This window comes from Dromiciops gliroides, chromosome 2 (genome assembly GCF_019393635.1).
Source record: "Dromiciops gliroides isolate mDroGli1 chromosome 2, mDroGli1.pri, whole genome shotgun sequence".
Lineage (NCBI taxonomy): Eukaryota > Metazoa > Chordata > Mammalia > Microbiotheria > Microbiotheriidae > Dromiciops > Dromiciops gliroides.
The window spans coordinates 666,772,620-666,786,840 of NC_057862.1; the positions used below are offsets into that span (position 1 = coordinate 666,772,620).

The 14,221-nt window shown below is 45.1% G+C and overlaps 1 protein-coding gene across 1 annotated transcript in view; it reads right to left on the reverse strand.

Annotated features, from left to right (window-relative positions):
• The window catches only part of DNAH6 (dynein axonemal heavy chain 6), a 211,021-nt gene that overhangs the window by 61,885 nt on the left and 134,915 nt on the right, over window positions 1–14,221 (reverse strand). The window contains exons 53-56 of the mRNA XM_043981262.1: window positions 11,766–11,962; window positions 8,752–8,955; window positions 4,630–4,755; window positions 2,689–2,853 (exon numbers count right to left, since the gene is read on the reverse strand). Coding sequence (XP_043837197.1) covers window positions 2,689–2,853; window positions 4,630–4,755; window positions 8,752–8,955; window positions 11,766–11,962 — 692 coding nt within the window. The remainder of the gene's footprint in view (window positions 1–2,688; window positions 2,854–4,629; window positions 4,756–8,751; window positions 8,956–11,765; window positions 11,963–14,221) is intronic.

Genomic DNA, 14,221 nt, shown 5'->3' on the forward strand with positions numbered 1-14,221 from the left:
GAGGAATGTAATAGAGAATTATAGTATAATAATGATAGGGGCAGAACTTAGCTAGACCTGTGATTTTATTGGTACAGAGACTTCCAGGTGAGGAAAATCCCTTTATCCATGCGGGTTGACACCTTCTTTGCAATACAGAATTTTAGAGAGTTGGCTAGAATATTGAGAAGTTGATTTGCCCAGAATCACATAGTCAGGGTGTTTTGGAGGCTGGACTTCAACCCTGGCCTCTTTGATTTTAAAGGCTTACTCTCTAACCATTACACCACACTGCCTCTTAGTAGTAATAATAACTCATATTCATAAAGCCCTCTAAAATCTATGAAACCCATCTCTTAGAATGGCCCACGAGATAGATATGGGGATATGGAGAAAGAGGAGCCTTACAGGAACCCTCAAAGTGGCAGAAAATTCACAATTTTCCCATCATCCTATGTGAAGTTGCCCAAGGCCCCTGGTATATGGAGAAGAAGTGGGTCCTATCACTGTTCTGCTGTGGCTTGGGCATGTTTTTGGGCCCCTCTCCTGGTGTCCCATGATTTGTGGTGAAGAGAAGATTTGAGGACTTTATCAGCTCTCTTCAAGTATCTGAAGGGCTGTCATGTGGAAGAGAAATTAGGCTTATTTATTTGGCTTCGAAGGACAGAACCAGGGACACTGGGAGGAGGTGGCGAAGAGGTCAATCTAGTTTTGAGAGCCAGAAGAGCCTCCTAATGATGGGATCTGTCCAACTGGACAGTGGTTTCCTCTCTTTGGGGTTACTGAGGCAAAGGCTGGACAGCCCATTGTAAATTACAGTAAGGATTCTTTTTGAATGCAGGCAGGGTCATATGGTCAACTCTCAAATTCAGGTATAATTGTAGGTGTTTGGGAGAAGGGATTGAGAACCCCTCCCCTCCCCTCCACAGAAGGTCAGATATTTGAATGAAAATGATCAAGAATCGCCAGTCATCAATAAGCCTGATACATAGGGGTGTGTCCACTGGAGATCAACTCCAGTTGCTTAGAGACATAATGATACTCATATTTGTGCACTAATTTGTACATAATTGTATCTAAGCACTCATAAACTTAACATACTACTTCTCAGACTTAGATAAACTTCACCACCACCAGGCTGCGTGGTGGTGGTAGGGGGGGACAGATCAAAGCACCATAGATTTAGAGCCAAAAGGGACCTTGGAGGTCATTACAGATGAGGAAACTGAGTCATACATAGGTTAGCATCCCACAGCTAGGACGAGTATCTGAGAGAGGTCTTGGGCTGCATTTTCTCTGGATGTTCCCCATGCCTGGGATTCTCTCCTCCACTTTCCCTACTGACATTCCTGGCTTCCATAAGTCCCAACTAAAATCCCATCTTTTACTGGTAGCTTCCCTTCACCCCTCTTAATTCTAGTTCCCTCACTCTGTTCATTATTTCCTATTTATCCTCATTATACCTCACTTTTTATATGTTTATTTCCATGTTGTCTCCCTGATTAGATTGTAATCTCCTTGAGGGCAGAGACTGTCTTTTGTCTCTTTTTGTATCCCCAGCACTTAGCATAGTACCTGACACTTAGTAGGCACTTAATTAATGTTTATTGATTAATTGATTGATTGGGCTAGAGGGTTGCTAAGTATAGCAATAATAGTTAACATTTACAGAGCATTTTAAAGTTTGCAAAGCACTTTACATGTATCAATTCTTTTGATCTTCACAATTACACCATGAGGAATGTGCTATAATGATAATTATCCCCATTTTATAGATAAGGAAATTGAAGCACTGGGAGGTTAAGTGACTTGACTAGGGTCACACAGCTAGTATGTGTCTGAGTTGGGATTCAGCAGTGGGCTTTCCTCATTCCAAATCTAGTGGTCTATTCACAAGGGAAAATAGCTTTTGGGGTGGCCAAGAGAATAGACATGGGACAGGGAATAGCATTCATCCAGCACTGGAGAATGCCAGGGACAGAGGAAGGGCACGGTTGGTTCATGGGAGGAATTCAAGGAGTAGTAAATAATGGAGAGGATATGGGATGAAGGAATGAGACCAAGGCTAATGCGAGCCATCCCCTATTGTCCCACGACCTAAGAACAAGTGTGAGGAGCTATCCCATAGGTAATGTAAAGAATTAATTGTTATTTGAGGTTTTTATGCCTTGGAGCGCACTGGCCTGAGGCTCCGCAAACCGCGTAGTGCTCCACCCACTGGTTGTAGCTGTTGCCAGGGCAAAGCACCTCATGTCATCACCACTCGCCAACGCCTACATGGGCCTGGCAAAATTATAATGATTGGAAGCCTAGTGAGGGCAGTCATGTGACTGTCAGAGCAGCCATCCCATTGGCTGGGGCTGTGTGTGGGGTTTTTCTGGGATTGGGGGAGGAGAATTGGGCATTCTAGCTGGACGCTGGAAGGCGACAGGAGGTCTGCTGCGTATTCTCAGCTGATTCCTGGGCCGTGGTATTTTCTCAGCTTGTATAATTTCCCTTTCCCCATTTTATTTCCTTTCCCTTGATCCTACTGATCCTGTTTGTGTTTTTTTAAAGTTCGTTCTTGTTAAAATAAATCCTGTTCTGTTTTGAGGGAGGCTGCCGGTCTCCTTCCTTGCCCCAATATTGAGGCGAGCCGCTTAGCTAGCACTCCCCAATTAAAAATTGGTCCCCACACCATCGCACCAGAAGAGCTAGGACAGCTCTTACCTCGGGGAGGTAGTGGGGATTGGGCATCTTGGTCGTCATGTAGAACTTAAAGTTTTTGTCATAGTCGATGTCAGAGTCTCCAAGGCGGATGAGCATCCTCCCGCCACTCACAAACGTCTGCTTCAAGAGAATCGGCTCCAGGGCAGGGTCCAGAGTTTCCTTCAGCTTTGACAAAGAAAATGGAACCATTGAGAATACTTTGGCATGTTCTGTTGGGTCTGAGGAGATCTCACGAGGATAAGCGATCTCCAAAGAGCTGAAGGCTCCCCAGAGACTGTCTTGTTCAACCTGAGCCTTTGACACACAAGGAAGTGGAGGCTCAGGGAGGCTCGCTTCATCCACCTCCAAATGTTCTCCTGAGTCGCTCTAGGAGGAAGGGGTTTGGACTAAGCTCCGTCTGGTGTGGAACACTTCAAAACTGGGTCAGCCCATCCACAGTGACTCCCAGAATGCTCCCTGACAACCTGATAGGCCTAGGAAATGGCCCTATGATTTCACTGGGATAGGAACTTCTAAGGTGAGGAAACTCTTGCCACCCATGCATGTCGTTACCTTCTCCCTTACTTACAATTGCTTATGGTGGACATGGGACCCGCCCCACGGTGGCATCTGGCCCACATCACTCCTGAGCGGGGCCCAAACCAGATTAAAATGTGATTGGGAAATACTTAAAAAAATAAACAAAAAATACAATAGGACATAGGTAAGATTACATTTTAAAACCAGGTCAATAGGGACGTACAGAAATCCTAATGTATGGAATAATGCCCTTTGTTTATTTCTTTTTTTTTTTGCAGGGCAATGAGGGTTAAGTGACTTGCCCAGGGTCACACAGCTAGTTAAGTGTTAAGTGTCTGAGGCTGGATTTGAACTCAGGTCCTCCTGAATCCAAGGCTAGTGCTTTATTCACTGAGCCACCTAGCTGCCTCTGTGCCTTTTGTTTCTGCTTGAGTTTGACATCATTGGCAAAGGACACTGAAGACTTAGCCAGGGCCATGTCATCTTTTGTGTCAGAGGTGGATCACAAACTTGGGAAACTTCCTAGATCCAAGACCAGCTTTCTGTACACTAGCTGTGGTGTCCCCTTTATGCTACAACAGGGAGGAGACAAAAGAACCAAGACTATTTCTGTCCTCTACCTTTGCCTTTTTTTTTTTTTTTTAGTGAGGCAATTGGGGTTAAGTGACTTGCCCAGGGTCACACGGCTAGTAAGTGTTAAGTGTCTGAGGTCGGATTTGAACTCAGGTACTGCTGCCAGTGCTCTATCCACTGCGCTATCTAGCTGCCCCCTACCTTTGCCTTTTAAAAGAGATAAGGTATAGACTTAAGCTGCTACTCCAGGATCATCCTTTATTCAAGAGGTATCTTCTACCCAACCCCTCAACCCGTCCTCTGAAAGCTCTTTGCTAAATTGTTTTTTTTAAAGTCACTAAGAAAATTAGGAGGCTGTCTTTTATATAGGATGTCCCAAAAGTCCTGGTGCTATTTTTTGTTTGGTTGGTTTTTTGTTTTGTTTTGTGAGGCAATGAGGGCTAAGTGACTTGCCCAGGGTCACACAGCTAGCTAAGTGTCAAGTTTCTGAGGCTGGATTTGAACTCAGGTCCTCCTGAATTCAGGGCCAGTGCTTTATCCACTGTGCCATCCAACTGCTTATCTTGGTACAATTTTAAAGGCTTTTGGGACACTCTATACCACTTAAATAACAAATAAGTGGTTGAAAAATGGACAAATTAATTTGATTTGTTGTTCAGTTTTGATGGCAAAAAAACCCTGATTTGGCTGATTTTAGAATGGAAAGGACAGGTTCTTATAGCTATAGGCTATGTAGGCAGCCCAGAGCCTCCTTGTACATAGTAGGTAATTAACAGATACTTATTAGTTGAATGAATAGGAATAGGGAAGCAGAATTAGTAACTCATTTGAAAGGAAATGAGAACAAACCTCTTCTAGCAAGACTGGCAACCCAAGTCGAATGGAATTTTCAAGCGTGCGCAGAAATCCAGTGTCCGTGAGCTTAATTATCTTTAACCCATTTTGAGATTCTTTGTTTCTTATCCAACGATTTGCCTGTGTGGAAAAGTCCAGGAAATCAATGAAATCTATGTCACACAATAATAATATTAATAGCGATAACATTTATATGGCTCTTTAAGGTTTGTAAAAACACTTTACATATAATGTCTCCTTTAATCAGCCAGAAGGTTATAGTTCTTAGGTCAAAGTAGGTGGTTCCTCATTTTAAAAAAAAATGTTTAATTAATTATTTTTGCATTCTTCTCACTTCCCAATGACACCCTAGCCCTAATAACCTTTCCTTGTAACAGAGGATTACCGTTAAGCAGAACAAATCCACACAGTGGCCATGTCTGAAAATGTACGCCTCATTGCACCTCTCTGCTGACTTCACCATCAAGTCCCTGAAGAAATGACCATTCACTGCACTCACCAGAGTTTTGAATTCTGTTATTTTTATTTCTGTTGATTTTAGGCTCCTTGAGGGTCTGTTGTTCGTGTCAGTGCTTAGCATGGTGTCTGGCATACAGTAGGCATTTGATAAATGTTGCTTGCTTGCTTGTGTAAAGTGTTCTGATTCTACTTCATCTTTATTGTTTTGTCATTTTTCAGTCATGTCTGACTCTTTATGACCCATTTAGGATTTTCTTGGCAGAGATACTGGAGTAATTTGCCACTTCCTTCTCTAGCTCATTTTGCAGATGAGGGAAACTGAGGCAAACAGGGTTAAATGACTTGCCCAGGGTCACACAGCTAGTCAGGAGACCAGATCAGAACTCAGGAGATGAGTCTTTCTGACTGCAGGCCTGGCACTTTATCCGATGTGCCACCCAGCTGCCCTTTTTACTTACTAAACTGTATCCATCCATCATATTGTGGTAAAAAGTTTTAACAGTCGGTTAGATAATGGAGAGACGCCAGTTTTGGGGTTTTTTTTAGGACCACCCTTTTGGGAAGGAGACCAACAGTATTGCCTGCTGAGCACTCGACTTCTGACTTCCGGGGTGCGAACTTAAAAGGCAAGGAGAGAATGGAAGTGAGAGCTTTTTCCTGCTCCGCTGGTCTCCTGGCTGCGCTGCACAGACAGACGCGGACTGGAGTTTGACTCGGTCCGGCTCTCGGTTAACAGCATGCGCTTGACTCGGTCTCTCTCCCCAAAAGTGGCCTTGGGTTTTGGTGAGTTTTATACAGAATATAGACTAAGCCTAGACTTAAGACGATTTGTATTGTATTTCTACTTTCCTATCCTTCTAATCAACATCACCTTGTGACTACCATACAATAAAGGCTCTATCTAGAAAACCAGAAGCTTCTTCCATTTACTAGTCTGGGAGATAAATTAAGGGAAAGGTTAAGTAGGAGAGATTTATGATCTAATATCCAATTTTAATCTCACAATATTAGTCTTCAAAACTTTCTCTAAATTTATGTTCATTCCTTGTGGTTCAGTAATGTTCCATCATGATCTTATACCATTCTTCAACTACAGATCACCCACTTTCATTCCAATTTATTTTTTGCTCTTACAAAAGTACCATCATAATTCTTAACTTCATATAGCATGTTAAAGTTTGTAAAGAGCTTTCCAAATATTAACACCCGATCCTCACAACAACTCTGCATGGCTATTACTAGCCCCATTTTATACATGAGGACATTGAAACAGAGTTGAAGTGACTTGCCCAGGGTCACGTAGCCAGTAAGCATCTCAGGCAGAATTTGAATTCAGGTCTTCCTGTCTCTAAGTCCAGCATTCTTTCTATTGTTCTACTGAGCTGCCCTTGAAAGATGTGGAAGGGGAACAAGTCTTTCCTGGTCCACCTTCTGGACTTTCCCTTGAGGCCTCTGTAGGCCGTCATGATTTTGACTGTGCATTCCTGCATCCCTTGCTTGCTTGAGTCTCTCCTCACCCCTGTTTTGTATGCAGAAGGCCATCCCGCCTCCAGGAAAGTCTTCCCTAGAGGCCTCCTCTTAATCTGGAAGTGATCCTGGGGTGCTCAACCAGAGAAGCAAACTTCAAGCAGGTGCCACCAAGCTGAAAAGGAGTCAAATACAGGCCCAATAATGGCCCCTGTATCTTTCTCTGGAAAACCAGCCTCAGATCAATACAAAAGTTCCCAGGCTTCAGGGTGATGAATTTTTTTGACTAAAGCAACGTGTGAAGAAAGCCTGTGAAGTCATAGAGGGTTGCAATCTGTGCCTGTGAAAGGACCCTTTAAAAAAAAATTGTCCTTAGCTTTCTTTTTTTTTCCTCTCCTCCCCCTTTTTTTTTGGCGGGGCGATGAGGGTTAAGTGACTTGCCCAGGTTCACACAGCTAGTAAGTGTCAAGTGTCTGAGGTCAGATTTGAACTCAGGTCCTCCCGAATCCAGGGCTGGTGCTTTATCCATTGCGCCACCTAGCTGCCACCTAGTTCTTAGCTTTCTTTGGACATTCTGGCCATTAGCACTCATGACATTCTTATGATACCACTCTGGTCATGTGGCCCCAATGGTCAAGTCAGAAATCTCTGACTTATCCTGTATATCCAGGCCCTCCTTCTTTTCCAGGCTGGTGACTCTCTGATGAAAACCTGTGTGTCGCTTCTTGTGCATCAGTGGTCCCTGAATAAGACCTGGCCACCTGAATGCAGAAGACAGTTGTATTCCTCCAAACTCTTACTCATCTTTATATTTTGATTTTCACATTGAAGTCCAATTGTGTCCATCATGCATCTCTTCATGGTCCTTTGTGGGGCTGGCCTGCCATTTTCACTCTTCAGAGGCTGCGGCATTCAGGGACTCCCAGCTATACAATGTTTTGAGGTTTTTTTTTCCTTAAAATTTTAAAAATTCATTTAAAACTTGAATAGAAAATGAGGGGGAAAAGAACATTTTCATGCACACAGCAAAGATATAAAGAGTATTCAAAATACAACCATAAATTTTCATTTCAGACTGTTCCAGCTATACAGTGTCTACAGAAGTGTATTTTTGTTAAAATGATGGTCATTTCAGGAGAATCTTGGGTGGCATTGAAAATACAGCACAGGGGCAGCTAGGTGGCGCAGTAGATAAAGCACCAGCCCTGGATTCAGGAGGACCTGAGTTCAAATCTAACCTCAGACACTTGACACTTACTAGCTGTGTGACCCTGGGCAAGTCACTTAACCCTCATTGCCCAGCTCAAAAAAAACCCCCAAAAGTACAGCACAATTTCCTAGCGGCACTTAAGTCTCCTTACCTCCTATTCTTCACTTCTGGGTCTAGCTCACGTGTCTAGACTTGGGCTCTCTCCAAGATAAAGGTGCTGAGAGACCTTTCGATCTTCCATTCACCTGTTTATCAAGGGGCCTTGGATACTTTCCTAGCTGTGTGACCCTGGGCAAGTCACTTGGCCTTTCTGTGCCTCAGTTTCCTCATCTGTACAATGGGGGCAATAATCGTACCCCCCCCAGGGGAGTTATCATATGTGAAGCATTTTGCATACTTTAAGAACTACATAAATGCTAGCTCTTATTAAATCATGGACAATAAGCACTCTTTATTGATTTGGTTTTCCCCCCATGAATAGTGAGGCTGTATTCTTCAAACAAGCCATAGATTTTTTTTTTTTTTGCAGGGCAATTAGGGTTAAATGACTTGCCCAAGGTCACACAAACCATAGTTTTTTTTTGTTTTTTTTTTTTTGGTGAGGCAATTGCGGTTAAGTGACTTGCCCAGTGTCACACAGCTAGTAAGTGTTAAGTGTCTGAGGCTGGATTTGAACTCAGGTCCTTCTGAATCCAGGGCCAGTGTTCTAGCCACTGCGCCACCTAGCTGCCTCAAGCCATAGATTTTTAAACATACTTTGCCAAAGTCTCAGAGAGCTGCCATTGAATTTATTTGTTTTTGTTTTTGTTTTTTGGTGAGGCAGTTGGGGTTAAGTGACTCGCCTAGGGTCACACAGCCAGTAAGTGTTAAGTATCTGAGTCTGGATTTGAACTCAGGTCCTCCTGACTTCAGGGCCAGTGCTCAATCCACTGCGCCACCTAGCTGCCCCGCTGCCATTGAATTTAGTCAAGATCGCTCACCTGGTCTTGGGGGTCAATCATCAAGGGCCATCGTCGTCCTCGAGTCACCAGAATGCCGTTTTCAGTAGATACCAGATCACGTGGTAAGCCATCAGTGTTCCATTGCCGTATCTCATAAGGATCCCCCAGGATGTTGATCAGGCTGAAGTCACCACTGATTGGGATCTCAAGGAGGACACACTGTTCAATCCAGCAATCTATCAACTGCCAGAGAGGGAGAGCTTGTTAGGTGCATACCCAAAGGACAACAGAAAGAGCAACAGTTTGGGAGGAAAAGGAAGTTCTACAAAATGAGAGCAAAGCATCATAGAAAGAAATTTGAACCCAGAAACAAGGAAAGCCAAGTTCTGATTCTTGTTCTCCCGACTACCTCGGGTAAATCACTTCATCTCTGCGAATCTCAGTTTCTTCATTTATAATATGGAAATACAACCACTCAGAACATCCATCTCAGTGTGAGAGTCAAATAAAGCCACGTATGCAAAGTGCTTTGTACTTGTGAAGCACCACATTAATCTCAGGGAATTAAAGTGCATTAATTGATGTTCCTTCATAGAGAGGAGCCCGAGTCATCTAAATCAATTATGTTCAGCATGCTCTGCTTAATAAGGCAAGAAAAGAGGGCAAACATTTCAGAAGGATGCCCATTAAAAAGGCTTGCAGTTGGGGGCAGCTGGGTGGCACAGTGGATAGAGCACTGGCCTTGGATTCAGGAGGACCTGAGTTCAAATCCGGCCTCAGGCACTTGACACTTACTAGCTGTGTGACCCTGGGCAAGTCACTTAACCCTCATTGCCCCGCAAAAAAAAAAAAAGAGTTAAAAAAAGGAGTTCAATCATCATCATTATATTTCATGTCCATGTAGTTCTTTCGAGTTTATAAAATCATTTTTTCATGACAACCTCATGAGATTAGAGTCTCACTTACTGATGATGGACCTCAGGCTTAGTGAGGTCAAATTATTCTAATACCTGGCACTGTTGGTCAGGCTCTTCTCCTTGATTCTTCACGCTAAGTTTTTGGGACACCCCTCTCCTGGTTCTCCTCATATTTATCTGACTGCTCCTTTTCTGTTTCCTTTGCTGGATCCCCCTCCAGATCATGCCAGGCCCTCAACACAACTGTCCCTCAGGGCTCCGTCTGGTCCTCTCTTCTCTTCTTCCTCTGGACTACTTCCCTTGGTGATCTCATCAGCTCCCCCAAATTTAAAAACCATCTCTCTGCTGATGATTCTGAAATCTACCGATCCAGACTCTCTGCTGACCTCCAATCCCACATCTCCAGTGGCTTTTCTGACATCTTGAATTGGATTCCAGTAAATAACTTAAACTCACTGGGTCCAAAACAGAACTCATTATCTCTCCCTTCCTCCGCCCCCGCCCCATCCTATCTTCTCCATGACTACAAAGTGCAACACCATCCTTCTAGTTCCTCCAGCTTCTCACCGAGGAGTCATCCCGGATTCCTCCCTCTCTCTCTCTCATCCTCCACATCCAAGCTGTTGCCAGTGCCTGTTGATTTCCCTTCTGTGACATTTTTCATATATGCCCCCTTCTTTCCTCTGACATTCCCATCCTGGTCCAGGCTCTCATCACCTCACACACAGATGATTGTAATAGCCTGCTTGGTGGGGGACAGGGGGGACTGCCTGCTTCAAGGCTCTCCCCACTTCAGTCCATCCCCTATTCAGTCACTAAAGTGATTTCTCTAAAGCACTGGGCAGACCATGTCACCTGCCTACTCAAAAAATTGACAGCCAGAGAAGAAGCGGAGATGAAGGGTCTTGTTCATAGAATGGCCAGGAAGCCAATGTCACTGGATCAAACATGTCAGAGTGAGATGTAAAAAGACTGGAAAGGAAGGAGGGGGCAGGGCAGGTTGGGAAGGGCTTTGAATGCCAAACAGAACGTTTTGTATGGGATCCTAAGCCACTGGAATTTTTGGAGTGGGCAGGTGACATGGTCTGCCCAGTGCTTTAAAGAAATCACTTTAGTGACTGAATGGGGAATGGACTGAAGTGGGGTGAGCCTTGAGGCTTAGCATAGTGCCTGGCCCAGAGTAGGCTATTAATAAATTGACTGACTGACTAGGACTTTAAGGCTTGCAAAGCATTTGACAAATATTCCATTTGAGCTCACAGCTACCATAGGAAGTAGGTGCTATTTTTTTAAGTAGGTGTTATATTATCCCCATTTTATAGAGGAGCAAACCAAGGCACAGAGAGGTTATGTGACTTGCTCAGGGTGATACAGCTAGTAAGTATCTGAGGCAGGGTCTTGTGAGAAATCATTATTAATGACCAGTCTATGGGGAACTACAGATTCCCCTTTGTGTTAGGGGCTATCAGCCAGATTCACTGCCTCCTCAAGGCCACACCCAGATAGGGGCAAGCATGCTGGCTCAGACTGGGTGGGTGGGGTCTGAATTCTTTGGACCGATTACCATATAGAGAGATATTGTCCCAAATCAAGGGCTGCATTGGCTGCCCCGCTGCTTGGCCCCAGGACATGGAGAGGCCAAGGTTCCCAAGAATGGGGGAAGGTGAGGATAGCAGGACTAGATGCGCAGCCCCATGGCTGGGCAGACATGGTTGGGGGATTAGCCCTCTCCTTTCTGGCCTGCTCTTTCGTGTCTCAGGAAGACAATACTCTTTTCCAAGTGTTAGAGGCTTCCCTAGTGATCATGGGAGACTTGGCCGACCTTGCTGGTGAGGCAACGTCAGGGCACAAAATGGCACTGGTGAAAGACCTGAGGCCTTATAAAAGGCAGAAGGAGCTTGGTGCGGAAAGTAAACAGCTAGTGACTTGGTGTGGTTGCAGAAGGAAAGACAGGCAGTGCCAAGGTAACCCTATGGTGGGACAGTGATGGCGCAGGGTTGGAGGAGAGAGGCCTGGGCCTTGTGGGAGACAGGAGGCCTTTGAAGCTGGAGGCTCAGATCTGTCTCCATTAAGATAAGACCTGGAAAAACCAGAAGCCTCAGTGAATCCCAGGATTCCCCACACTTTTTCACTCACCAGCTGTCTGTAAAGGGCCGTGAAAGCGCCGTAGTACGCCACGCACGCGGCTGCAATGAACACATTCCCGGTGATGTTGGAGATCTCACTTTCAAAGTTCTGGATGCTTTCTTCCCATCGCACCTGCTCATCTCCCAGGGCAGCCGTGAGCTTCCCAGCTCGGGTGAGGCGAGCTTGGGTAAGGTCCATGGTTCTGGCTGCATAATTTCAAGAAAACCAGGCTGTAATTACCAGGGAACGATCTGAGATGCTCCAGGGTTATTCTTCCTTTCTCTGTCTCTGGCACAATTAGTGTTTATGTGGTAAGTGATACCCAGTCACCCTTATCAAAGAGTGAACCAGATTCTGCCACGAGCTCAGGGAATCCCATTCACTCTATCAGGCCCTGAGGACACCATTAAGTGGCTGGGGTTTTGTGGGGGGTACTATATACGCAGAGGCTGCCTGCCACAAAGAGAAAAAATGTGGTTCCATTAATAGGACCTAACATGCCCCCTAACACACAGCATTTTTATTCCTCCAAACTCTCATTTTATGTTTATTTTCACATTAATAACTAGTCCTACTCTGATGGCCTATTGTGGAGTGGAGGTGACACCTCCTTGGTTTCTCTCTCTTTGTCAGTAAGGCAAAAGGCAACTGAAGAAATTACCAGTTCTTCTGATTTGGGGAGGGGGATAGAGACAGAGACAGAGACAGAGAGAGACAGAGACAGAGAAAGAGACAGAGGCAGAGAGAGCGAGAGCGAGACAGACAGAGACACAGACACAGACACAGAGAAAAGAGAGACAGAGGCAAAGAATGAGAGAGACAGCAAGGAAGACAGAGACAGACACACAGAAAGAGACAAAGATCCAGAAAACTGAAGACCCCTATTACCACTATTTTACATCTCCACGCTAGGCTTGTAATCTGTTTCCCAGACACATCCATGTCCCTTTTGTGCGGTCTGTTGTATTTCCAGAACATTATTGCCTCCATTTTTCCCTCCATCAGTTTTACCCCAGAGGCTCACCTCCACGCTTCACCTCTGGTCCCTGGACATGTTATTAACCCACAGTATTGCCCACCCCCACCCCCTCCTATCTGTTCTGCTCCTTTCTCCCAGAGGCCTCTTCTCATCACGGGTTCCATCCCATCCAGTCTCAATGACAGCAGTGAAGTACAATCTGTATCCCTGCCTTTGAGTCTCTGATTCTCCTGGCTCTGATTCCCTGCAAACTGGGGGAGAGGCCGAGAACACGAGCCCCTTGGGGGCAGGGGCTGTTTGATTTTTTTTCTTCTATCCCTGGATCCCAGCACAGTGTCTGGCCCTGAGTCTGTGCTCAGGTCATGTTTACTGAACATCTGAAGCCATGGGGCCACTTCCCAACTACACATATCCTGCACATGTTCGTTTATATAATATAGGCACATAACACATATTTGTGACGTGTGACATTTCCCCAACTTTCTCATTTTTGCTTTTCAGAAGCTATACCTGCCTTCAAACCTCGGCTCAGGTGACGCCTCTTCTATGGAACCTTCCTGAGTCCCTTGGCCAAAACTCTCCTCTCCCTCATCCAACAGCCCCAGAGCACTTTCTCCGGCTTTCTCTTGCCCTCACAATGCATCACGTTGGGCCATACAAATCTGAGACTGCTTCACATTCCCCCTCACTCCCACCCCCAAGGAAGCTTGAGGGCAGGCATTATCTTTTTGCCTTTCTTTGCATTCCCAGAGCTTAAAGGCCCAGTGACTGGCACAGAGCAGATGCTTAATAAATACTTGTTCACTTGAAATAATTGAACCAGAAAGCATGGATGGATGCTGCAAAGATAGATGTAGGTTTTCCAGATTTGAACTCAGGTCCTTCTGAATTCAGGTCCTGTGCTCTATCCACTGTGCCACCTAGCTGCCCCCCCCCCCCGGGAATGAGGTTTTTATATTAAGGTAATGGAACTGGGTGTTCAAAGGAGGAAGAGGGGAGAGAGAGAGAGAGAGAGAGAGAGAAGGAGGAGGAGGAGGAGGAGGAGGAGGAGGAGGAGGAGGAGGAGGAGGAGGAGGAGGAGGAGGAGGAGAAGGAGGAGGAGGAGAAGAAGAAGAAGAAGAAGAAGAAGAAGAAGAAGAAGAAGAAGAAGAAGAAGAAGAAGAAGTAGTATTTGCTAAGGACCTGTTATGTGTCAGGGACTATGTGAAGCACTTTACAAATATTAACTCAAAATTGAAGCTAGACCGCAGAGATAGAATTGCCTTGATTTGCCACATCTGTAGACAGGATGCTGCAGACTGGATTCCTTATTTGATTTGAAAGGGACCCTTCCAAGTCTGACATTCTCTAGTTCCTTGTGGCGCTACTCTGATTTTCCAGTGATCCTAAACAGGCGCCTTTCACTCCATCCAGGTCTGTCTCCTGTCTCCGTTTCCCAACATTCTGTGCTCATTCCTGCCTCAGAGCTTTTCTCCATGCTGTTCTC